The following is a 26,766-nucleotide window of genomic DNA, read 5'->3' on the forward strand; positions in this document are numbered from 1 at the left end:
TCTGTGCTGTTGCATGCAGGGGCAGCAGGTTGAGGGTCACAGATGCCAACAGACTCAATAAACTGATCCGCAAGGCCAGTAATGTTGTGGGATGGAACTAGACTCTGTGGTGGTGTCTGAGAGGCAGATGTTGTCCAAGATAAGGACAGTGCTGGATAATGCCTCACACCTACTCCATGATGTGCTGGCTAGTCACAGGAGCACATTCAGTGAGACACAGAGATTACCAAAAAGCACCACTGAACAACACAGGAAATCATTCCTGCCCATCTGCCTCTACAACTCCTCCATATAACACACTGTGCACACTGCAATAGTTACACCCGTGGCACATGCTTTACAGTAAAATATCAAATGACAAAGTTTCACAGTTTAGAGTTTAATGTCAATCATATATTTCACCTCTGTAATATTCTTGATATTTATAATTGAGCAATTTATATATATAAGAGCCATTTCTCAAATTTGTAAACTTTGTAATATATCATATTATTTAATTAGCTCAGTCTGTTACTGTAACTGTCTTGGAGCAACTGTAACCCACGTAACTTCCTTATGGATTATTAAAGTATTATGATAATCAGTTTTGAGACATTTCATTGTTGTATTTGCATTGTAAGAACAGATGAGACACGTGAGACACGTAGATTAAAGCAATTTGCAACTCCAGTGGTTAGTCCTAGGCTGTCCTAGTCCCCCCACAGCGGGAATGTCCTTCCCATGCCTCAGGTCCTCTTGCTTCCACCACACTTAACCTAACACATGTTAGGTTAAGTGTGATTCTAAACTGGCTTTAAGTGTGGATGTCTGTCTCTATACAGTATGTTAGCCCTCCAATAAAGTGGTGACCTATCCATAGTGTGCCCCATATTTGGCATAAGACCATACACACGTGAGACTCCTATATGTATGTGAATGATTCAGTCTAGCATAATGCTAGCGTATAGATGAAGGAGTGAATTGTACATAAAGTGCCAACCTTCAAAAGAACAATAAAAGTTGACAAATTAATAATTTTACAATTTAGACTATTTCTGATCTGTTGGACAAACATGTTGAAAGACAGTCCAAAGGTAAAAGTGAGATATCTGATCCGATCTTGGTGTGAGTAACAAAGCTGACTGTGTAAGTTAATGGAAACAGGTTAGCGTTTAACAGGAATACATTAAGAACTCCATGCTCTACAGCTGTAATTGTATACAAGTTGTCATGCTAATATTTGTTATTTCAGTAGCTATAAGTATACCAAGAAAGGTAATAGTAATGTTGATTAAATGTAATTTAACTGAGTAACTGATCCACCCATTCACCTTCATATTTTGCATGCATTTTTAAATCTTGCTCAGAGCACAGTAAATGAATCTTTAAGTATTTTTAAATAGACATAATTTAAGTATTTTAACTGTATATGAGACATTTGTGGAATAAAAGACAACTTATCATTTGCAGCTGGTCTCACACATCAGCAGCTCTGACAAAATGGGACTTTTTGATTTTCCCAGAATGATAGTGGTGATGAAACCAGTGATGAATGCCATTTCTAACAGAAAAAATGAAAAACAAATTTGTCTATGCAACAGAATGTGTGGGTTTATTTTTGTAAATATAAGAAAGATTTACTATAGCTTGATTAATCACTCTTAAATAAATGTTATTGTGCATATTTTTTTATCTAATCTAATAAGATTAAAATGTGTATTTTCTAATAAACATACCGTGCTCCTAATGACAGTGTCAAAGAGCAATAAATGTTCAAAAAGCGTGGTTACATTTAGCACATTCAGACCGAAAGGGTCTGTTGTGCAACCTGTAGAAACATGTAGCACGTGTGCATTGCACACAGGCTGAAGATGCTTACCAACCTTTCACTGGAACAGTTATATTATCTGTATATTATCTGAACTTCCATTCATAGTTTCTAGCTAATAACTAACTGTGTAGCTATAGATGTGTTCAGCAATTTATTCTGAAATTATAAAAGCATCAATTAACGGTTTAAATAATCAGTTTCAACATTAAGGTTTCAGTTGGACCCATTTAATAAACACCAGCTTATCATTTAATGTCATATTTTGTCAGACAAATCTTTGACACTAATATTTCTTATGTGCGTCTTCTTATTAAATTAATAAATAAATACCGAATCAATAAGCAGCATTGGTAACAGTAGTGCGATTAAATCTTCACAACAGCCTTCAATAATGGATGTTCTTTTTGCTACTTGCTGAACAGAGAAAATGCCTGAATGTTCCATTTTCAGACAGACATAATGTAACTGATGTGACATTTGAATAACAGTTCTCCTTCTTCCTTTTGTACCCACAGAATTTCCTTCCTTTCGATATTAATTTGAATTCAGCTATTCAAGGACTTTGTCAGGGATCAACGTGGCATTTAAATCCTAATGAAACTGTAATTGTCGAAATGAAGATTGAAGAATTAGCCCTAATAATGGCCTTTCTTTGGATTCTATTGTCTTAGTTCTTTGTAATCAAATTGGTTACTTACAAGACAAATCCATATTCTACTGTCTGCCCCATATGGTTCTCTTAATTCTCATTATGACACACTGTCTTCTCAATTAGCACGTTTGATTCATTCGAGTAACCTTATTTAAAGAGTGGATTATAGAACAAAATCTACCACAGTATTCCCAGGATTATGTGCAGTGTTGAGTAGAGAACACTCAATCTTGAGCCTCATGAGGAGTCCTTAAGTCTTTTATGCAACAATCCTGAAGAACTGAGTTGGATTTTTCATGAACTGTTTGTCAAGTTTAATGTTTTCTTTTTACAGGAGATGGATAACATGGCAATGTATTAGTGATGTACAAGTATGTGGTTCCCTTGTCTCTTAGATAGGAATGGAACAGGAGTGACTCTGGGATGTTTTTGTTTGTTGGTTTGTCTGAACAAAAATGAAAAATGGAAGGAATTTTAAGTAGCCATTAACTTTGACCTGTCCCTTGTGTTTTTACATCATGATAAACTTATATGACCCTTTATTTTCCTTCAGTAATTAGTAGTATGAGGTTTTCAGTTCGTATATATAGATTAAATATTACCTTAGATTTTCAGATACCCAGTGTCTCCAAAGTCTCAAAATCTCTGCAAGATCATTCATAAAGAACAGATTTGTTGGCATCATAAGGCCACTCATCTTGGTAAACATGCAAATGCAAAAGTTTCCAGCCTCTGTGAACACAGACATGGAGCTCCTCAATCTGCTGGTCATCTTTGTTCTCTTTTTATAAGCTGATAGTTAGCAAAAAATAAATAAAAATAAATCCTAAGACTGTTTCTGTGCCATTGCAATGACTTTTTATTGCTGTGATACTAGCTGATAGCTCATATTGAAGATGGACCTTTAATAGCTACTATATGCTATGTAAAGTCATTTGACCTTGATGTTTGATCAAACAAAAATTATGAATCGTTATCATTTATTGCAGCTTTTCTTTCTTTTTTTTTTTCATTTTCCATGGGTGACATGTCCATGGGTGACATGTCCCACAGCCTTGTGTTAGCATGCAAACTGTGATTTGTTTCCCCTCTTTGCATGGTTTGTTTGTGCAGAGGTGAACCCTATGTCCAACTTCCTTTGAAGTAGGTGGTCTAGGTCCAGTTCCAAGCTAATTCAAGTTATTCATTTTTGAGGACAACATGATCTAACCTCAATCTGACCCAACTGCCTTGTGTGCTCTGTAGCTTTGAAGTAAATGCCTTTTGATAGCCACATATGCTTTGCATTCTGGAGTGCAGCAGATTTCCATAGAGATGCAGAAGTGAAAAAAATGAATGTTAGGAGTAAATTCTCCATGTTATACACTAGTTGAGAACATTGCGCCATGTTCCTGTGTTTATTTTTGTTGCTGTCACCACAGACGGAGCTGGCCAAAAACAGACCGTATGTGAATTGTAGTAACACGTTACGGTTAGCTTGGAGTTTTCCCTGCATGAAGAGAAACCAAACCATCAGAAGAGTAGATGCATTACAGATGAGAAAATGCTCTTTGCCATGTTAGAGAGCTAAATTTGAATGGACTCAGATGGTCGTTCATATTAAAAGGAGAACATAAAAAAAGTACTTCCTTGGTAACAGTCAAGTAGATTTGCTTTTTAACATTTAACTTTTGGCTCTAGGAAGACTGGGAATATTCACTTGGTTGAACATAACAGGCGCCTGCTATTACAGTGTATTTATTAACATATATGGAGTTCACAAAAGATTCTTGCAAAGAACTATACCAGATGTTCATGTTTTATCCACAGATGTGTTCCTGGGGACTGATCTATATTGTCTCAGTAATAACAACTTGAACAGAGGTAAGACATGTTATTCTGATCGGAGACGTGATAGAGGCTGGACCTCCAGAGCTCTGTTAGCAGGAACAGGTACTCAGGCAGTTTTTCTCCAATATGTCTGGGTCCAACATAAGCAAACTGCTAAACCCAGGACAAATAACCTACAGAGACTGTAAACACACTCGCAATACATTAAAAACATGAACGCTCTGTGTACCCTCAACTGCATAGGTTAGAATTTGCATCATGGAAAGAATGCTACAGTGCACTTTTTTTAATCACTCTTTGGGATGGCGGTCGTGGTGGGGTTGGAGTAGATTTGCATCATCATTAGCAAAATGCGGGATTAGTGTGCTATTCATCTCACAATGCCCAGCACCATTAGATAAGCATATGGAAAGATACCTTCACTTCATGTTTCCATGTTATTCTGCTTTCACTCCAACTTATTTTGGATGCAATTACTGTACTTTGTACTGGATACTATTAATTCTGTAGCTTTAGTTACATCATATTTTGCAGATTAATTGCAATATTATAGCTTAGACGAGCATTACAAGTGTCATTTTTATCAAGTTTTACACATCCAGGGATGGAGCAGTCAAGACCAGCTTTGTGTTTTCCCACAAAATCACAAAAAACAGTAAGCCATTCCCTGATGGGGAGTTTATCAAAGAGGACTCTGCTGCACTAATATGCCCTGAGAAAAAAGAAGCAGTTGAAAGCGTGCCCCAGGCGAACTGTAAGGAGGCAGATCGTGGACATTGAAGAAAATCTGTTGCCTCGGTTGAAAAGCAAAGCAGACAGTTTAGACTTTCTTCGTCTGGGCTCTGGATGAGCGATATGATGACCAGGGCACGGCCCAGCTACTCGTCTTTGTACATGGGAGAACGACAGAGTCTGAGATTACGGAGTAGCTGTTGTGTCAGCCAGTGCTAAAAATTGACCACGTTGTTGATGTTGTAATTAAAATATTTAACTTCATCGGGGCAAGAGCACTGAATCACAGACACTTTGATGCACTTTTGATTCACTGTTGGGAGAGCATCTGAAGTTGGCATCATGCTGGATTTTTGTTGTTCTCTCGTTTCAAACATAAAGAGACATGCCCAGCAGATGTTGGTTCTCTTTGGATCTGCCACCATATGTGAACAAACACAAGATCCAGAGCTTCTCTTAGTGTTGATCACCTGTCTGCTGTCCTTTGCATTTCCACCACAGGCACTGAAACTTGATTTAAATTGACTTGTTCAAGCTTAAATCAAACTACCTTTCTTTACTCAAGAAAAACTAAGAAGTCATTAAACTACATGAAAAATACCAGTAGCATTAACCGCCCACCCCTGTGATGGATCAAGCTACCAAGCAGTAATAAATATTAACAAGTAATTAAAAATAGCAACAGCTGCAACACTAAAGAGATATACACCTCAGTAAAATCAATCATTCTTATTCCACTAATGACTGCATTCACTGTAGGTATTTCAGATATATTTTGATGATGCAACCTGTGCACTATTAAGCTCCTTAAGTAGGATTATAACCTTTATTTAAGCAAAAAGTCTAAAGATTTTTTTCCAACTTACAAAATAATTATCTAACACAAGATTATGTTTAAATACTTGTTCAACAACACTTTACACATGACAAATCAGCAACAGAACACAGAAATGAAACTGAATAAATCTCCAAAAGATCGCGTTTTCTACAATGATTTTGTTTTTGATTAAATATCCTGATTCTCTGTAGGCCACCGTTCAATGTTCTTTGTGTCCCCTGTGACACTCCACTGTAAAAACTTCCTGGAATACCCCTGGCGCATATATACTAGACTTTACACTTGGAGAAGGTCATCCTGACAATTTCTTTTGCTGTAGGATTTTTTTTTTAATCTCCGTCACACTCCTCATCGCTGAACCCTAACTCAACCTCACTGTCACCATGAGGATTTGCCACCTGTGCCCTCTTATCAGCCCACTTTTCAGCCTTGCCATAAGAACACTGACAGGTTCATGTTCTGAACAAAAGAATAAGCTTATGGTTTCAAAAATATAAGTGAAAGTATATCATTCTATCTGTCTGCTCCACTGAACTCATAGCTCCATTATGGCACAATGGTCAGAGTTGGCCTAAGTGCACACATTCATCACTTATGTAGGAATACAGATGTTTGTGTTAAAAATACTGAGCTAAAAGTTCAAGCACTGATTCAAGTTGTGTACTCAAGTAAATGTATATTGATAAGTAATCAAAGTAAGAAGGTAGGAAAGGATGTTTCTATCATCTGCTTTTGTGTGATGCTAAGTGAATCTTCCCATACGAAAAAGAAATAGTAAAAACCTATATGTGATTACTCATGAAAGTGGCCATTTTCATGAGTAAATCATATAAGGCTTACATGATTTAATCATGAAAGTGGCCACTTTCGCATTACTTTCATACATTGTTTTAGTAAGTATCCAATACATACAAGTTTCATTATATAATTTTTCAAGGAATCTTATATCTGTTTTCACACTTATATGCTTTTCATACAAGTTTCACACAAGACAGATACAAACTTTATAAGATTTATATATATCTTTTCCATATGGGTTGTGTCATATTAATATGGCAAAAACTTTATTTTAACCTCAATCTTAGTTATATTTTGCTCAGCTTGAACATCCATTATGTAGAACTAAATCAGAGAAAAACAAATGGAATAAAGAAAAAAATATTATTTTGTACATGGGTAGGTTAGGAGTCGATGTAGTCTGGTGTTGTTTTGGGATTTTGCAGGTGAAAGAGTCCAAAGGTCAGTCGTAGTGGAGGCATTGTGTATATAGTGCTTAACACATTTATTGAACCCCATAGCCTCCAGTCACAAGATGATGTCTGTCAGGCTCTAGAATCCAAGTGTGTGGCTGAGTACTTCCAGTTGGCTACTTCTGGTTTAACTATTACTGCTCATAGCAGTGCAAGAAAAGAGCTACGTTGTTAGCTAGCTAACATCACATAGATTACATTCATAGTTGTCAATATAACTGGATATATCTTGTGCATCTTGAACCTTTGTTTCCTTCTGTTCCTCGAGGCTGAGCTTGCAATTTGTATTAGCTGATGTAAATCTCAAGTTTTGACCTTCAGTAGGTCTTGAAGGCAGCTTATCTCAAAACACACACACACAAACAAATGTTTTTAGCATTTATTTCGTGGACTGAGTATATGATCGTAAAAAAAAAAATGTGAACAGAAACAAGTCATCAGTCATTTAGTTTATTTCCTTCGTATGTTTTTCTGTGATTAGGTCCATAATATCATAGTTCCCAACGCCCTTTGCAGAGTCATCCCAGGATCCATGCTGTTCCTAATGGGATTTTTTGTTACCTGTACTTGTACCTGTGCTTGTTCTTTTCTTGAAATAAACACGGAACTTTATGTTCAGCCTTTGTTTATCGCATCCTGCAATTGGGTCTCAATCTATTACCACACCTTGATCATTTTTCAAGTAGAACATGGCGGGGCGTGGTCTGCAATGCTGCTGCAGGTGAGATGGACTCACCTGCACGGCAAAAAGCTGTGCAGGTGAAAAAATGGCAAAAAATGCAGAGAGTTTGGTTTAGAGTGCTTTAGTACATCACTGATTGCAATAAAAGAAACCATAAGCTAAAGGTCGATGGCAACCGATAGCTGCAGTGGAAGTTCCCCATGTCCCACTCACTGTTGTCGGTCATGGTTGTTGGTGATATGTGGTGTGTGTGTTTCTGAACAGCAACTGTGTGTGTAATAAAAGATGCTGAAAAGCAGTAAAATGTCATTGGGTCTGCCGTGGTCATTTGCATAGAAATATTATTTTCATTAACAAGTTCTTGCATACTGGTGGATTACCCATTACAAAATATAGAGCAAATTCACCACAGTACTGCAAGCTATTCAGTTTAGCCCAAACGTCCTGGTATTTTCATGCAACCTCACAATAACAGATAGTACACCTCAGTTTGTTTCTCAAACAGTTTCACAATAAGAAAAACAACGAAATTTAAGCAAATCTTGTATAATTCCAACATCTCATTACCACACATACTTGGTGAACAATTGGAGTGAGCTCTCAGTGTCACTGACGGCATGGGAAACAGTAACAATTTATGTAAATCATCGGGGATGACCAACTTTCCATGGAATTAGAAAGAAGTGTTTGATGTTTGTTTTATATTTTAAACTCCATGGAACTGCAGAAAAAGGCTGTGATATGACAGCACGATAACACATGTTACTCCAATCAGAGATGTGAAGCAGGGACTCTGAGCTCTGAAGTTGGAGACAAGGACTCAAGAAGCTGATTTGTCATACAGTATGTGTCTGTGTCTAAAATAAGAAAACCACAAAAACTAGAAAAAAAATAACCCAGAATAAACCATAAACACACCCACAATATACTCCAAACATGAGGGGTGTGTAGTAGAGAGCCTTCTGGCAGCTTTTCACACTGACATGTCCACAAAGGAGTGATGGATGATCCACTGCTGACTGTCTACAGGCAGAGAAACACAGATGCAGAAGTTAGTCTAGTCCAGATACTTTCTAAATGTATTTCTAAAAATTCAACCCCTTAAGCGTCCTTTAGAAAAGGCTGTCCTGCTTGTAGGAGACAATTTTTGTATCGACAAAACGCAAAATATCAAAGCCTCAGCGCCCTGACTCATGGCAAGAAATTTAATTAGTGTGCAGCAGATAAAAAATGCAACACAAAAAAATGAATGACTCATAATACAATGTCAATGTGCGACAGAAAATAGTTTGAGAGTAACCCCATTATGAAGAACGCTGGAGGACAAAACGTCGGTTGTGATTGTTCATATAACTCAAACCATATGACAGATCAAGCTTGTTATGGCTTGCTGCAACTAAAACCAGGAACTAAAGCCATATAAATAAATAAAGACAATGTGAGGCCTGTGTTTTGCCTACAAATCATGTTGGTGACTCAAACAAAACAAATCCAGGAATTTTCTTTGTTAGTCTTTTGATCATTGAAGTAAATATGATATAAGGAGTACATGAAGAAGAACGCCTGAACAACATCAAATCACAAAAACTCCTCTTGGTAAATCCACAGAGATAGAATATCACAGTGATGAAAATATAAGTCAAACTGAATATAAGCTGTCAAGTCAATATCATTAAGGGAGTGAACACACCTCATTCATCACCACTGCATTGTATATTTCTCACAGCTGCTTCTTTAGACTGCTTCTTGTGTAAGTGGGTAGTTAACACCCAACAAAGTTCTTATATCCTCAGTATGGAGAGGACCTATCTTGATCACAGAGCTATCTTAAAAAGATTTTTTTTCACGGTATCGATGAAGGAAACGGACTGACCTCATTTATGGGTAAATATCTGCATTATTACCCCAAAATGAAGAATCATGATTAAGGATGTCATTAATTTATCAAATTTAACCCAAATATTTGTAGTTTTAATCTTAAACTGTTTTTAATGTTCCCAAGTACTCCTGACATACATGTCGAATTAGCAATAGTAATTATGCTTTTGAAGTGCTAACTGCTCGTGTCAATCAACTATTCACTCATTATAGCGGTTATATCGTTTATTTCTTGGCAGTTGAGGTGACACATGCCAGTCTTGTTGCTATGCATGGAAACCAGCAATTTTAAAATTGGTAATTATTTAGCTTTTACATTCCTGAAGCCACAAACCATTTAAAATGTAATATTTAAAACTGTATTGGACATTCAGTGGCAGTTTTGTTGGGTACACCTCTTCAACTTCTCATTAATCCAAATATTTAATCAGCCTGTCACATGGTAGTAACTCAGTGCATTTATCTACTGGGATTTTTCCAATCAATCATCTCTAGGGTTTACAGAGACATACAATGGGGTGTGTAAAAAAAACAAACAAACACAGTCTGTCCATAAGGTAAGGTATGTTCAGTTAATTAAGGCATTTAATGGGGGTCACAGTGAAGTGAATGAGCTCTCAACTAAAGGTACGATTTCATCAATCTTCATTTAAGTGCAAAATAAACTCTTTAAGCTCCCTGCAGTGCATGCTTCCATCTTTGATTTCTCTGTGAATTGACTGATATGTATTAGGGGAAACAAACAACACAGTGTTTGCTTGACAAAAGTGAGAAATACAAATGAGGTTTTTGAAGAATTATTTATTTTTCAGAAAATTGAAGACATGAATGATGCTGATTATCATTCATTCATTACTGATTCATTATTGTTAAAGCTCTTTTCCAGTGTTCCTCAGAGTATGTGGAGTGAGGATCCAGATACAGAAATTCAGACAAAGAATAAACAAAAGGTTTTTTACAACAAGTACAACGGTTTAGAAATGTAAAAGAAAGAAGGACAGCCAAGGATTTCATCCTGGGACAAACAGGGCTGCACACGGGCTGGCTGAGGCTCAGGAGGTAGAGCAGGTTATGTTCTCCTATTACTGATCAGAAGATTGGTGCTTTGATCCCTTGTTGCCAAAGTAACCATGGGTAAGATGCTGAGAGTGGAGTTGCTCTTGAAGTATTCATCAGTGCATGAATGTTGTATAGAAAGCGCTTAGACAGAGAAAAAGGGGCTTTTATGAGTGTTTGTAAAACAGTGAATAAGAAATTAGAAAAGACAGTAGAGAATTTTTGTATACGAACCAGTCCATTTACATGAGAGAACACAAACCGACGCTTCAACATAGGACAGGACTGGACTGTATGTTGAGCTTTCTCACATGATGCCATTGCTCACATTATTCCGCAACCGGCTGCCTGTGGTTCCTGGAGGTTTCTGACTCTTGCTGGATGAAATCATTCTCAAAGAACGATGTAGGACATAAAAGAAACTGGACTATAAAATAAAATACAAAACAACCGAAATGTCAAACACAGAGACAAGAAGATTCATACCAGAGGCAGAGAAATAGGATCAGACAAAAATAAGAAGAAAACAAAAACAAGACGGCGGGAGGAACGCACAGTGAACACAGAGACTAAATATTGCTAAACCTCACAAAACTATAACAAAGAAAACAAAAGAGGAATCATAAAAGACAATAGCCAAGAATCCAACGTTCCCAAGCAACACAAAAAGTCCAGGACCGTGACACTGTACTTATTATTACTTATTATAACTTAAAAGCTCATAATTATACAATTAACTTTCGGATGCTGATGTAATTCGTCTAGATGTTTTTCGTGGCCGGCGTTTTGGCACAGAGAGGAGAGAACAGGTGTATTGTTGATGCGAGTTCCACAAAGTGTGCCAGTTAAACCGTGACAAAGAGTCAGCATGCACAAGAGCAGGACCTCTCCAAAGCTGAATGCAGCTGTGCTTTTCCCACTGTCAAACAAAATGGCTGTTGTGAATATGGTCTATTGATAGGACAATATCATTTGTTCAAGTGTAAGGGGGAAAAAAATCTTGGTTAGGTTTATTCACAGGCTTGAATGAGTGAAGCAGAGAAACAAAACTGGCTCAAACCTGTATTCAGTCCCCAGTGTGCCACACAGTGGTACCTTTGGGTTGCCTTGGAGCTTAATTAAGTACTACAGGCTTGTCTTGAGGCGGAGAGTTCGAATACAATGACAGGTGTTACTAATTACTCTGATAATGGCTGCATTTCTTTCAGGTGTGCTAGTTCGACAGATCTGACATTGTGGCTCACAAGCACATCTGAATGGATTAGAGCTATCATTCATTTTCCTACATACGCCTCTTCTTTTCTTGTAAAGACAATACAAAAAATGCTACAAAGGCCTCGCTGGCTATTTAAAGCTTGTAAGAGATTTTGCTGTTGTTACTATGCTGGAGAGTTTGGTTTAGAGTGCTTTAGTACACCACTGATTGCAATAAAAGAAACCATAAGCTAAAGGTCGATGGCAACCGATAGCTGCAGTGGAAGTTCCCCATGTCCCACTCAATCACTCATTGCTCCTATTGCTTGTGCAGGCCACTGTGAATTACCACATCTGTTTTCACTGACATTTCATCCACTACAGTAACTTTTCTTGGTTCTGGGAATCTCTAAGAATATTAATCCTACATTAATGTAGTTTTTGTCTGCTAAATTATGAATAGCTACAACGTAGAGGTTATTCTTTTGGAAGGATTTGCATGTGTGTGTGTGTTATTTATTTAGAATGAATTTAAATAATTTATTATGACATAGTTAGGTACTTTGGAATAGCAGGTTATAGTGGTGTAAATATATATTTTGAATATATTTACAATGTCCCCAAATAAGTATAATTTAAAAAAAAAAAAAAAAAACTTTTTTCACTTCATGTTTATTACTAAAAATAAAAAATACTGAAAAATGAAATGAATGCTACACATGTACTATATCCATATCAATAAAAATAATGAAAAATAAATATACTCAAATTTTTGTCAAGTATAATTGTCCATTTTAACAGGGCAAAAAATAAAGGTCTGCACTTTGTATTTTTTTTCCACTGCAACACAAAGTATGTTTAAAATGAACAAAAAAAATATTATAGATATATAAATATTAAATATAATACTATTTTTCTTAAAAGTAAATAGTGCCCAGAGAGTGAGCTGCCTTGGCAGAGATGCTTTTTGTTGTGGATAAAATCTACTGATCTCCAGAGTCTAATGAACACCCAGCATGTGCATCTGATCTGTACATAATGAAAATAAGTGTCATTCTATGTGAGATGGTTATCTCATACATCTTATTGCCAGTAAAGCTAAAGCACCCTTCTGATTGGGCAGCTTCCTCCACCAGCATCACCATTTTCTGAATACAAATGCTCTTACACTGCACATTTTAATACCTATATTTAAATTAGATAGCATCTCACATGTATGCTTAAGAAGTTAAGATCCTTGCCCTGTAGGATTATCAAATGCTGTCATGGATTTTTTTATTTTCCAAAAGTGAGGAACGCATCACCTTTTTCTCTCACTTTGTTTTCTGCAAACAACCATCTGATTATACAACCTGTCAGCAATTTTATGTTCATATCATTACTACATTTCTCCTTCAAAAAATAACAAAATAGCCTCAGTACTTCTGATCAGTGGCCAAAATCAAAAAGAAATGTTAGCTTACTCCTCAGACACACCAGACTGGTCAGCAACACCCTGGCAACTTTTATGTTGCAAAGGTATATTTGCTGGTGGGTTTGGCAAATGATTGCAGGAGGTTGCTGGTACATGCTAGAGGAAATTGGTCACTGAGAGGGCGGTGGGCCACAAACCTCCTTGTTATTGCTTCGGTGGTGAGCTGATTGCAATAGTTGCCTATTGTTTGCATGGAAGATGCCAACTTGTCTGCTAACACTCATTAACTACTTAACCACAGGTTGGTTTTTCATGACCAATTTCATCAACTGACTAAAGGTATCCCCCAGCAACCGCTTGCCAACCAGTTGGCATATACACTGATTGGTCTTAAGGCCTGCAAGACTGGGGCTTTAGCAATCAGTTTAACAGCAACTGGAGTCAACCTTCAGCAATCATCCACAAACCAGTCTGAGAATACACATTTTCCCCAGTGACCAGTGGTTGCCTACTGGTCACAACTGGTTTAGGCCCATGTGACCGGGGCTTTCTCCAAAGAGAATCGCTTAAAATTGATGTTATATGAATAAATTGCAGAATAGTGTGATATATTTTGTGTCTGTGGGGAAAATACTGACAGTTTTCGAGGGAGAAAATCACCCAGGATAAATTAACACTTGGGATGGGTATTAGTCTGAATTAAAACAAGATTAACAACAATTTAAAGAGAATTTAACAATTTGCAGTGAGGCTGAGTGACTGAAATACACTTGTGTAGAGTCAGAAAAACCTGAATCCAAAATAAATATATAGACTGGTAATGATATTAATGCAGTTGCTCATGGATTTAAAAAGAAAAACTACAATCTGATGTCTGACATTTTAAGAATTTAAAGTTTTCTTTCACTAAATTCTAATTTAAAGCTCAGAAATTGGATGAAAAAACATCAGGGCTTTTTTTTAGTAGTTACAGAGTTTTGGTTTGGGGGTTTTTTAAACTCCCAGCAGTAATGAAATGTCAGTCTCTAATATTACTTGATAATTTGTGCCGCTCCTGATGTTTATCAGGGTTTTATCGCATTAAGCTGTCACTCTGCCAGATGCGTCGTACAAATTAGATTAAGGCAGCAGTGCAACTTCTTCTTTGCAAATACTTTGCAAGTCATTTAAGTCGTTGAGTGTGTGTAATTATGACACTTAATCCAACTTCCTTACAGTAATGGAACAAAATCATCTGCAGCGAAAAACAAGCAAAGAAGTAGTGCTGGTGCACAGATTAACATGATTTAATGCTAATCTTGCAGATTGGGGCATTATTAGCCAGTGATTACGCTGCTAATCTTGACCCCGGTGAGTAGGCCAAGTGGTTTAGTGGTTTCCAAGGGTTATTTCTGTCCCTGTCCTGCAGTCTACTGATCCAGTGACATATGGCATGCTATAACAAGCCAAGATCTTCAAGCGTCATCTAACTGTGTCGTCATTGTTTTTTCCTGAATAACGATGGTGGTGAAACTGACAAGTTGGGGCTGATATAATTCAGAGCACTGTTACAGTAAATTTACTTCTGCTATTGATATGTTTAGGTTTTTTCCCTCTGTATCTTTTTGAAAGGGGCAAATCAGAATAAAAGACTGTTTTTCTCTTGCTTGATCTTGCAAAAAGGTTGGGCACTGGTGGGAACAGCAACACTCTATGTGCTAGTGACAAATGTATATATGTCAAATTTGCAGTAATAAAAACCACTGAGTCTTATTTCTGATGAATACTTTCAATATCAAGAAGCAGCAATAAGAAACCTAATTTTGGCATTAGCTCTACATCTGTAAAGAAAGTCACAATTAAACAGTGGAGCTGATCAGTGAGAGAAAGGGATGCCAGATTGCATGCATTGTCCTATAGAACCTTTGTAAAATAAGTGCTTAACTTCTTGAATATCTTTTCAAATTATAATGTTTAAAAAAGTCAATCACAGAAATGAACCTTTTCCGTTTCTCTCATTTGCTTTGTTTTCTTAATTAGACTGAAAAGAATCAGAATTGCAGGTTTACTTTAATCTACCACAGATAGATTTAACATGTCTGAGTCTTGGTGTTACTTTATATAGTGTACTTTAGGACTGATAATCAACACCTTTGTTAAATCTGAATTAAACTGAGGTAGTCACCTTAACTTTCTCCATATAATCTGTATGCTGATGACCATCCTTGTTAATGAACCACAGTTGTCAATGGTTTTTTTTAGACTGCTGATGACTACAGCCTTATTGAATGCAATCAATTACTCTCCAAGCGTGTCGATACATTAATCAGGCTTTAGAAGGCCTATTAGTACTCATCAGAGGCCACTGCCTCGTCTTTACCCCATCCAATCAGAGAGAGAGACTGTGAAGCCAGCAGGCTTTCACTGAGCAGTTAGTTTGTCTTTTTCTTTAATAGTTTTTTTTAATAGCACTTCTCTTGTTTGCACAGAGATCAAAGAATGTGCACCAAAACCTTGTTTTGTTTCTTTCTTCTCTTTGTTCTGAGACCATTGTCTTTTTTTTTTTGTTCTTTTGTTCGCTTGTTGCGATAAGTGTTTATATGTAGTTATTAATTATCGTTTGAAGGGATATAGCCTTCTTAGTTGTCGCTGTTAATAGTTCATTCATATTAGGGACAATACTTAAGTCATGACTGTCTTTGCTGTGTACTGTGTTTTTTCTTACTATTGTTCCATGTGCTCATTTCTTGTTCTTATTTTTCCTTATCCAGCAAAGTCAAAATCTGCAAAGGGTAAAATATGAAAAAAGACCCAGATTAAATGGCTAATTACAAATAAATCGCTTAAATTTACATGCTGATAAACCATAGAGGCCTATTCTATTTTTAATAGAGTTACTAGTGTAAAAATAGCACTAATAGTTCTTATGTAATTCTGTGATTATGTGGAAATTGAAGTTTCGAGCTGAAACACCCCAGCATGAAAAAACAGCAACAACTACAAAAGTTTTTCTGTGCTTATTTGAGAGAATTAGAAAAAAACTGATTTAATTGTCTGCTTTCACTAAACAAATACATTTTCAAATCACTCTCTGTGTTGAATGTGCCTCCTTTTGTTACTTTACTGGTATATTTCGACTGTGCTTTGCAAAATGACGTGTTTTTAATAGACTGATACTTAGGCAAAAGGTGACATTGAGGATTGTAGACAGAGGCGCTGAAGTTTTTAACAGTCTAAGTATAAAAGTGTCACGACTGTGTTCACACAGGATTCAGACTTGAGATTCTTCTTTGAATTGAAACACAGTGTTGATTTACACTGATAACAAAACACATTTTAAAACCTTTCCCCTGTTTTTTCATTCTGGAAAGCCATTTAATGAAGTTAGAAAGATGTGCTCTGGTACAAATTCTTATAATTAGGTAATGTATCTTTGTTAGTAAAATGACTATTGTTGGTTGTATATAAATCCATTACTCTATTTTTCACTAAAAGCAGTCCCACCATTCATCAGTGATTGTTCCTGTTCCTGTACTTCTACTCCAATCAAGCCTAACAGTTATATACTGTATGCATGCAAAGTGTGGGGGTTTGGAAAATTACATACATTGGAATAAAATGCCTATTTCATTAAGTACACTCTAAAAACGACAGCCTGTAATAATAGTCTAGGGGGAGCTGGAAAGATTGTCATTCACAGTATTGCAGTTTAAAAGAGGATTATTTGGTATTCAGGGAGGTTGATAGAAGCTAAGAAACCAAACGAGTGAATATTGTATAACTTCCTGTCCAGCCTACATGATAAAGAAGAATATGTTTTCCACAGATCTTGCAGGTTAAGCAGATATAGGATGATTGTGGCTTATCGCTTGCCCACACAAAAATGCGACTGATTGAAAGGAACTGAAAGATCAGCCCCAACAAAAATGACAAAATGTGCTCACACGGATTGCAGTGAGACATTTGTATATAAATTAAAGAAGAGCTTACACTGGAAAGTGCTGTCTATACTGTCTATCAAAAGTGCATAAAAAATGAATAACACTAGAATAGCTATGTTTTCTTTTATAACATATAAGGACTTGGACGGAACAGTAACACCAATAACAGTGTTTTCTGTCTTAATGTAAAGTGTAAGCATAATGAAACTAAGAGAAATGTGTCTCCCAAAGTATAATTTAAAAAGCAAGGATAAGTCAAAAATTATATATAAATAAATAGCTACGTCCTTACTGAAAGTATATACCATGTGATTTCATTTTAATGAACACAGAGTTTGGTATCTTTACAGGGTAATTGAAATATTTTAGACACAAATTACAGCATGGGGAATATTTCTATGTGTCTTAAATAATATGTCTAAATCTAAGCCCACATATCAGTTTGTCAGCACCTTCCTAAATTGCTAATTTACACTCCTCAGACAGCCACAGTTAAGTTTTGTTTAACCAGAAAAATGACTTGGCCACAGTTAATTTAGACATTATGTCGTAGCTTTAGTTCAATAGCTGGATAAAGCTGGAAAAACATGGTTTGGATTACTTTTTTATTGACATTAAAGAAACTTCATCATCATGGTCAAAGTACTCTCCAAGGAACCGTTGTGGTCATAGCTGAAAGAAACCGCAGCTGTTGAAACAGCCAATGTTAGAAATTGGCCTTTTAGCATGTCCTACTGTTTGTCTCTGCCCAGTCTATCTAGGGTTTCTCTTTGCAAGCGTTATGATCAACTTTGAAAACTACTTTTGTGTGTTGAGTCATTTATTCTTCTGAGTGGGATGACAGCAAATGATTTACTGAAATTTTCAGTTTCCTTCAGAGTCAGGACTCGGTGATTTGGTCCGCCGTGAACAGAAAGGCAGTCACTGTCAGCAAGCTAACTACACTCGAAGTGTCAGCATGATAGAGTGGGTTCCCAGTGAGACCAGAAAAATGAAAAGTCGATAATAGGGCCAGAATTACATTTTTCAACCATCTGTCTGGTGCATTTTATTTAAAGTACAGTCAACATGGTGTGTTTTGTTTTCCTCAATTTGCTTCTTTCCCTCCTGACTGTTTCTTTTCTGTTCAAATTCACGGTTCACTTGCACCCTAACTTAAAACTGATTGGGCTGCTAATCTTCTCCACTTTAGGAATTAGAAATTAAAATTTATTCCAAGCAAATGTAATTTGTAAAATAAAAAAGAATTATATTTATTTCAGTTTTGTGTCTGTTGGAATGAAGCCCACATATTTCAATCAGAATGTAGTTTTTACTCATTTAGAAGTCTTTGTTTATACTGCATTCAGCAGTATGGCGGGACTTGGAGAGCGACAGGTGCAAATCTTACTAAACAAATGGATTGGGAGCTCTGCGCTGGGCTCAGCCCTGATTATGTCCCATAATCCAAATCAGCTGATGCTTTGGATTCAGAGGCATAGCTCTACTGTTCTTCATGAGCAAATCCACAAAGTGGGGGATACAAAGAAGATTTATTAGAGTCTGTTTTGGGTTAATCTATTCACAGGTACACTAAAGTCATTAGCTAATCATTAGAAAGGACCTCTCAGCTACTGAACGGGTTTCCTCATGTGCTGACATCACATGAAGGTCTCTTGGACAAAAAAGTTATAACAACAAGCTGCTTAAGTAGATATTAGCTGTTACTCTAGGCCTAGGTTTCTGTTGCTTCATTTATTTCCGCAAACATTAACAAATTTTTTACTGAATAAGTATTTGAACATCATCACAGCTTTATTTCAGCCACACAGACTAATTACTCACAATAACCTGGAAAACTGTCACAACTGTTTCCAAATCAAAATCCTAGCATCTTCAACTCTTGCACCTCCAGCACTGTTTCCTATCTTTTTGTCAGTGCCACTACATCATAGCAGATCTCTCACTATCACCTTTTAAACTTTCCCTTTCACTCTTTCTGATATCCTTCTGTCACAAATCACCCCTGGACATTCATCTCCACCTGCTCCACCCTACCTGCACTCTCTTCTTGAGCTCTCCTCTGCATTGTCCATTTCTTTGGATGGTTGACCTGAGGTATTTAAACTCATCTACCTTCACTGTCTCTACTCTTTGCATGCTCATCTTTCCATCTCACACACATGTATTCTGTCTTGCTTCTCTGGACTTTGAGAAGCAGAGCCCTAGTCTCTCCAGGGCATACCATCACCTCTCCAGACTCTCTTCCACCTGCTCCCTACTCTCACAATGTCATCTGCAAACATTATAGTCCATGGAGGCTCCTGCCTGACCTCATCTGTCAGCCTGCCTATCACCACTGCAAGAAAGTAGGTGGCTCAGAGCTGATCCCTGATGTAATCCCACACCCACCTCAAACTAATCTGTCACTACTACCACAGACCTCACGACCATCATTGTCCTCATATATGTCCTGCAGTAGCCTTACATACTTTTTGGCCACTTCTTACTTCCTCATGCAGTACCAGAGTTCCTCTCTTGTCATCCTATCCTTTATATGCTTCCTTTTGCCTACAAAGACACAGTGCAACTCTTCCTGACTTCCCCTCACTCTTCAGGACTGTGTTAAACAGAATGGTCCAAAAGGCCACTCCCCTCTCTCCATCTCCATACCACCACAGATGCGTCACCTGGATCAATTGCATTTCCACTCGTCTTTATCTTCATAGCTGCCCTCACTTTTTCCTTTCTCATCTGCATTTCCTAATTTACTAACTTCCTTCCGCCTTTTCTCTCTCACACTCTCTTTACTTGTTAGTTCATTTCCATCTCCAGCCTTAATCACCCTAACATGCTGCACTTCCTTTCCAGCTCAATCTGTCTGCCTAACTAATCGATACAAGTCCTTTTCTCCTTTTACTACAAGCCTTTTCCTTTGCCTGTGTCACCTCTCTTTGCTACTCCTATCTAATTTCTTCATCTCCATAACTATTCTACTTTTTCTTTAATGGTTTTATAACAGAAAATGCAGTTTAAAGTAACCGTATGTATCGTCACTGCTGTCAGTCTCATGCTGACAGACAGACTGGCTATTGTTCAGGCTGCCACAACAGCCTGTAAGCAGCAAGGTGGAGTATATTGCATATTGTAATCTGTCAAGCAAATACACAGAAACTGAATATTTTACTATTACTGTTCAAATCTGTCAATCTGTCATTTCAAGATTAAGATTTTTATCCTTATCTAATGTAGCAGATTGTTTAATTTGTTGTCTGCTCCACAATGCATAGTCTTCACATGCATCAGTGTAGAGAAACGGAGGGAGGGAGGCTGATGTTTGGGTTTCTTACCAGTTTTGCAATCTCAATTCTCATTATAGTGGAATTAACAAAACTTGTCTATTGTCTGGTACGTGAGATGAGTTTTAGGGAGACTGAATGTGCAATGAAAATAAATTTTTTATATATTTAGAGTTTCCTAAATACTCCCCCTGCATAGCAGTTGTTAAATAATAGCTTAGGCTTAACTGTTCAGAGCCTTTTTAGAGGTTTTAGAATTTTGCACACATGTGGGGGCAGTTAATGATTAGTGTCAAAAGAGTTTAGGTCTTTTAAATAAATAAATAAATGGATTTTAAAAAGGATAAAATACAGTCTGTGTTGTGCTCCATAATGGACTTCTGTGGAAAACACATTGATTTGTCCAAGTACAGCTAACCCTTTGTCCCATTTGTACAGAGATCGAAGCTAAATTTGGTGACATTATAGTAAATGTTACACTGAACTCATAAAGCACGCGTGAGATTTTTCATAATATTTTTACCTTACACGTATTAGCTATACTATTTGCCAGGGAACTGTTTAGCTTCATACGTTGGCTCATAACCAGATGGGAGGTTTGCATGTCTAACCTAAAAATAAGTAGTTGTGACAATACCAGGAATAAATAAGCATGTGACTTTAAGGTCCAGGTGACCAGGATTCAAAATTGTGTGAGATTTTTAGTAGATACACCTATAAAGCTCCTATATTGCCTCATTTTCTACATATTGCATCAGCAAATATTGGTATCCACATGCCCACCCGCCTTCCCGGTGGGATGATAACAATACCCCATCAGCCTTTTACCGCTGAGGGCTAAAGAAGTGATCACAGGGTGAAACAGTACTTGTTTAAATGAATCAAAATCTTTCTTTGAGTCAGCAGGGTGTTTAACTGCGCTGTATTTGGATTCAGCTCACTTGAAATATGAATTTACAAGGTTATTTACCATCTATACATTTCCACACTCTAAAAGCACTGAAAACCTTAATAACCTGGACGCTCTTTCAAAGAAAAAAAACAGGCTGATGATCCTCTGTCGCAGACCTCGTGTGATGGATTCGGTTGAATAAAATAAACCCCCCGACAAAGCAAAACACTGTTAACAGTTGCTTTGCTCCAATTGGAAAGCTCCACTAAAGGTGCTCTATCTGCAGTGACAGCTGTTTGGAGTTTCATTTGTCATCATCCATCTGATCCTGTTTGCCTTCTAATTAGGAGAGTACAGAGCTTTACTGTGTGCGAGAAAACAGAAGCAAAGAACAGAGCCCAGCGAGCTTCTCTCTGTTCTTTTCTGCAGAAAAATAGACTGGAGAGCTGTTTGTGTCAGGTCCCAGCATCACAGCCATTGTCTGATTAGCCATCAGGTCTGATAAATAACTCTCGCCATTCAAATATTCTCCAACTAAATGGTTGCTGAGCAGGTTGGTCATGGACATGGAAGAATAACTGTCCATTAGTTGAAGTATCCATGCACGTATGAAGAGCTCCATTTTAAAATGCATTGGTTTCTTAATGCACTGAACCATGAATTCACAAATCTGTATTCAAAATACACAGATGTGTAAGACCTGCGCCGAAATTGAATAAAATGAATATATGAATATATTACAAAACCGTTACCGAATTAAAATAAAATCCAAAGTCTTGTATATATGAACTATATGGATCTGCAATGACTCAGTGTAACTGCACTGCACAATAACACATGTACTGCTGTATATGCAGTTTATAAGTGTTCCCTATCTGTTGTGTAAAGCTTATATTTGGATCAGCGTGTTGTTACTGCATCTTCTCTCCAATCACCACAGGTTTTCCTGCTGTTTTGTTGCAGCTGTCCCCCCCTCAGTGTTTAGCGTAATAGTGGGCAATGATATTGGTTCCCTGCCGTTTCAACTGACCTCTCTGTCTGTCAGACACTTCACACCTGACTGCCAACTGAAATCCCCAGATTATGGCCTGCAGATCCCAGCTGTGTCTTGAAATGCTCCATTGAACATAAGGTGGGTGGGGGGGGGGGGGGGTGTTTAGAGGAGTATGGTGTCGTCGTAACCAATCTCTGCCTTTTCGCACACCCCCACTGAGATTGTAATGGACTGATGGTTCAACTAAAGAAAAATTACATTGCAAGGGTATCTAAATAAAAAGAAAACTGTGCAAGTTCAAGACAAAACCTGTAGGCAGTGTCTTTCCAATCGTAGACCTTCCCCCACAGTTTAAGAAAATGCTTTCTTCCACCTGAAAGTCATTCAGATGAAGGCTAGTTTAGGTAAAGTCCTTAAACAGATGGTGTGACATAAAATGTGCCATCCAGTGCAGTGCTATAAATTTAAACATTGCAGATGAAGCTCTGCACATAACATACTGGAAATACTGATAGACACTGTATAGATCTCCAGATTCCACATTGCTGAAAACACATTTACTTTGGAGCTCTAATGAACCTGAGGGTCAAGACTTGGCATGAGCTCCTTTATTCTTCAGCACAGCCTGAACTCAAGCTTTCTTCGACTTTTTTTTAGTAGTAGAATAGTTCTCCAGACTTCTTGAAGGACTTTCAAATCTCTTCTTTGGAGGTTGACTGCCTTTTGTTCTCTTCTCTGTTCAAATGGTTTGACACTGCTTCAGTAATATTGATTTCTGGATTTCTTATAAACGTGACTTTTAGAAATCGTGTATCTGCTGTAGATAATGGTTTTTAGACCTGCCACTTTTTCTTTTGTATGTCCATTTGTCCACTTTAGTCAGATTTTTTTAAGGGCATACTGTACACCATGCAGAGATATGCCAGGTTTCCTGCTGATAGTGCTTTTGAAATCGCCTTATTGCTGCAAATTACGCTTTTATCCTTGTCAAACTGTGATCTTTGGCATTTTCCACAGATTCAGTTAAAGAAATGAGAGCAAAGTTTGTGTTTTTGTGGTAGGCTGTTAATAACATAAGAAGAAACTAAACATACAATTTAAAATTGGTTAATTGCTAAGTTGTCTTTTATATGTAGAATCAGCACTGGTGCCTCACAGGAAGGTGTTGAGTGGCTTAACAAAAAAAGGTTCCTATGGAAATGGTGTCGGGTATATAGACTGGGCTGAAAGTGATTGACAAAGCAGCCAAGTCCAAAGCCTCTGAACTTTTGATCAAGAACACTCTAAATATTTACAAGAATTTTTGGCTCCTTAGACGCTAAATATAAAGAAAGGGGTGGCTGAAGACCTTTGGATAGTGTTATAAAATAAATATATATTCTTAGTGCTTATTTTCTGAGTGTATTGTTTTATGTATTTTAATAATGAAGGCTTGTAAAGCAGGCCGCTTTTGACTCACAAACTAAGTGCTCAGCCAGACTGAAAAACAGTTAGTGTAGAGCTGTACAAGCATATAAATAAAAACAGGGATCAAGACAGAAAAAACAGGAACTAGTAACATATAAAAAGTTGTTTGTATCAAGGCTGTGTGTGACATGTAAAGTACCAAAACAACACCTATATGAGACACTTTTTTAGCTTCTAATGTTAGAGATTCTGCAACTGGCTTTGGGCTGTGCAGGGCTCTCTCTTCCAGAAGATGATTGAATAAAGAATTATAAATGTTTTGACCACTCTGAGTCGGGTTTTCTCTGTTCTATCATGGCGATCAAAGAACCGGGTTTAATAATAGTACTATAGGTAAATGTGTAATAGTAATCACAGTACTGTGGTCTCCAAAGTGTCCATTTTCATACATTTCATACATTTCTAACAGATTTGTCCCAGTGATCAGTGTATATGTGAGAGGGTGCTATTATGATTACTTTTTTTATTCCATAAGTGGAGCTAGATTAATGCCTCACTCCTGAATTAAATCCAATGTATTATTGTAACAGGAACAATTACAGTTGAGAGAGCTTGCCACTCTGTGCCGTGTCCATATGTGACCAGGTGGGAATGCAACCATGTTAGCTTTCTCTTCGTCGTCTGTATGCTGTACACTGTGAACCGCTAACACTTCTTCTCTAATAATCAATATTTTTGTACCTCAGCAGTCAAACCTACTTAGTTTTCTCTTCTCTGTCTTAAATACTTTCCCTGACTTTTCCTGCTTGCTTTCCTGCCAGCCAGCTGCCAACTGGAGGCCAGAATTTTGAACAAGTACAACTGCTTTAAACAACACCTGCCTGGAGTCCAAGTCTTCCTTTGGGTCCAATTACCTGTTGTTAGTTGACCTAAAGTGTGGCAGTGTTCCAAAGCAGGCAGTAATTGTGGTATCTACATTGTATCCTTAGCTTCGCCAACTAGTAAGCTTGATAGCAGGGAGTAATTAGATTTAAGCCAGTAAGGGGATTAAAGCCAAATTACCTAATCCTATATAAAACAATTTATCAAATACTCATTACAATAACACTGATTTCCTGCAAGAATAAACACAAATTACTGAAATATTTTAAATTGAAATAATAAATAGCATTGCATCTGCAATAACCATGAATTCAGCAGATGACTTACCTGACAACCTGAAAGATTGCTCCTCCTAATGCCACAAAAATGTACTATTTGATTTCTAGCAAATACACATCTGTAAAGGAAATGAGCATAAGCACACATAAGCTGGCGATATATATAATGGGCCAGCTGTTAATGCTGACATCTTGATTTGATTGAGACAGGATGCCTGACAAACTGCCAGATTCAGCTGAGTAGCTAATAATGATCAGTCAGATTTGCTCATGTGTTTGCTTTGTTGTAATTAATCAGAAGTATGTTGCGGTATTTGGAGAAGAATAAAGTCTGTGTTTAATAGAGAGCAGGAAAACGTTGAATCGCTTATACAAACATGAGGCCTGAGCAGAGTAGGGAAAAGTGCACGAGCAAGTGGAACAAATAGTATCATAAGCAATGTCTTATATCTTCATGTGAATGTTTTTGAGTCTCTGACATTTTTGTGCAATTATCATTTTTGTGCAATTATCATTGGATTTTATCTACTTTGGTGCCTTTGCTCATGTTTCCTAGCAGAATGTAAAGTGTCTATACTGAGGTGGATACATACATACTCATCACCACATACAGCACAAGTTCTCAATATGAGTGACTCCATTATAGCAAAAAAGGAAGTATTACAACCTATTAGTTTCCACTTTAGGGGGAAGGTAGGTAGAATGTAGAATGTAGCTGCTGTCTTTTGGAGGGGTTTCAGTGACTGTTGGTGAGGTTTAGGAAAGGATGAGCCCTTTCTGATATATTCCAATGCAAACGTCTGCCTGCAAAAATTCTCTACTTCATTTTTTTCTTCTGTTGTTACTATGGCGAAACTGAAGCTCTGAGACAATTTGGTGTCAGCTTCAGCTACTCAAGGACTTCCATTACAAGACTACCTTCCACATAGGGCTGTTCGATATAACGATATATACCGGATGACGATATAAAAATGTCTATCGTTTAATTTTACGCTATCATTTATTTCGTGGTGTCGCAAAATAAACTGTTTTTTCATTTTTTCATCGTTTTGATGGTCACTGTAGTGGCTGTATTAATTTCTTAAAGTTCTCTCTTTCTCTTATATTTAATATAACCACACTACAGACGGACAAGCGCCTGTATTTATGCGTTGACGGTGAAACCATCACGTCACGTCTCCGCTTGTTTATGTTCCACATAAACCTTTCACAATAAAGCTCAAGATCCTGTTGAGATTTTTTCAAAATAAACTGAATCACGTGAAAGATGCAGAGTTTTTTCGGATGAGAAGCAAAAAAGAGCCGCCAGGTGCTAAAAAATAAACCTTAGACTCAAACGTTAGAACAGGCTTTTCCCCGCAGCACGCTGTGTAATAAATAGTCACAAAGAAAACGGCGGCCGTTACAACTTATGTCTAAAAATGTATAGTTTCATGCATCGGTTAAAACACTCGACTCCAGGTACACGACGCGCAGCTGGAAACACTTCACCAAGTCGAGCTGCCCGAGATTCACAGAATTTACAAAAAAAAAAAGTTACATTTTTGTGATTTATATCGTTATCGGACGATAGATGTCTTATATCGGGATATGAGATTTTGGTCACATCGTACAGCCCTACTTCCACACCAAAAACCTTAAGGGGGATACCCAGTGGCTTAAAATGTGATGCCAAGGGTTCCCTGGCCAAGCGTAAATATGCAATGAGTTGGCTGTGAGATCACCCTCCCTGATCCCCAAAAATCCACCCTATAACCCAGAATTTATGGAATCTACAGG

General features: G+C 37.3%; 1 protein-coding gene across 1 annotated transcript in view; it reads right to left on the reverse strand.

Annotated features, from left to right (window-relative positions):
* Window positions 1-7,761: 7,761 nt before the first annotated feature.
* LOC309708914 (uncharacterized protein) overlaps window positions 7,762-26,766 on the reverse strand; it is a gene marked incomplete at its 3' end in the record, with an annotated part of 63,524 nt that continues 44,519 nt past the window's right edge. The window contains exons 4-5 of the mRNA XM_082537265.1: window positions 8,731-8,817; window positions 7,762-7,863 (exon numbers count right to left, since the gene is read on the reverse strand). Coding sequence (XP_082393391.1) covers window positions 7,762-7,863; window positions 8,731-8,817 — 189 coding nt within the window. The remainder of the gene's footprint in view (window positions 7,864-8,730; window positions 8,818-26,766) is intronic.

This window comes from Aulonocara stuartgranti (genome assembly GCF_965226115.1).
Source record: "Aulonocara stuartgranti genome assembly, chromosome: 6".
NCBI classification, from domain to species: Eukaryota; Metazoa; Chordata; class Actinopteri; order Cichliformes; family Cichlidae; genus Aulonocara; species Aulonocara stuartgranti.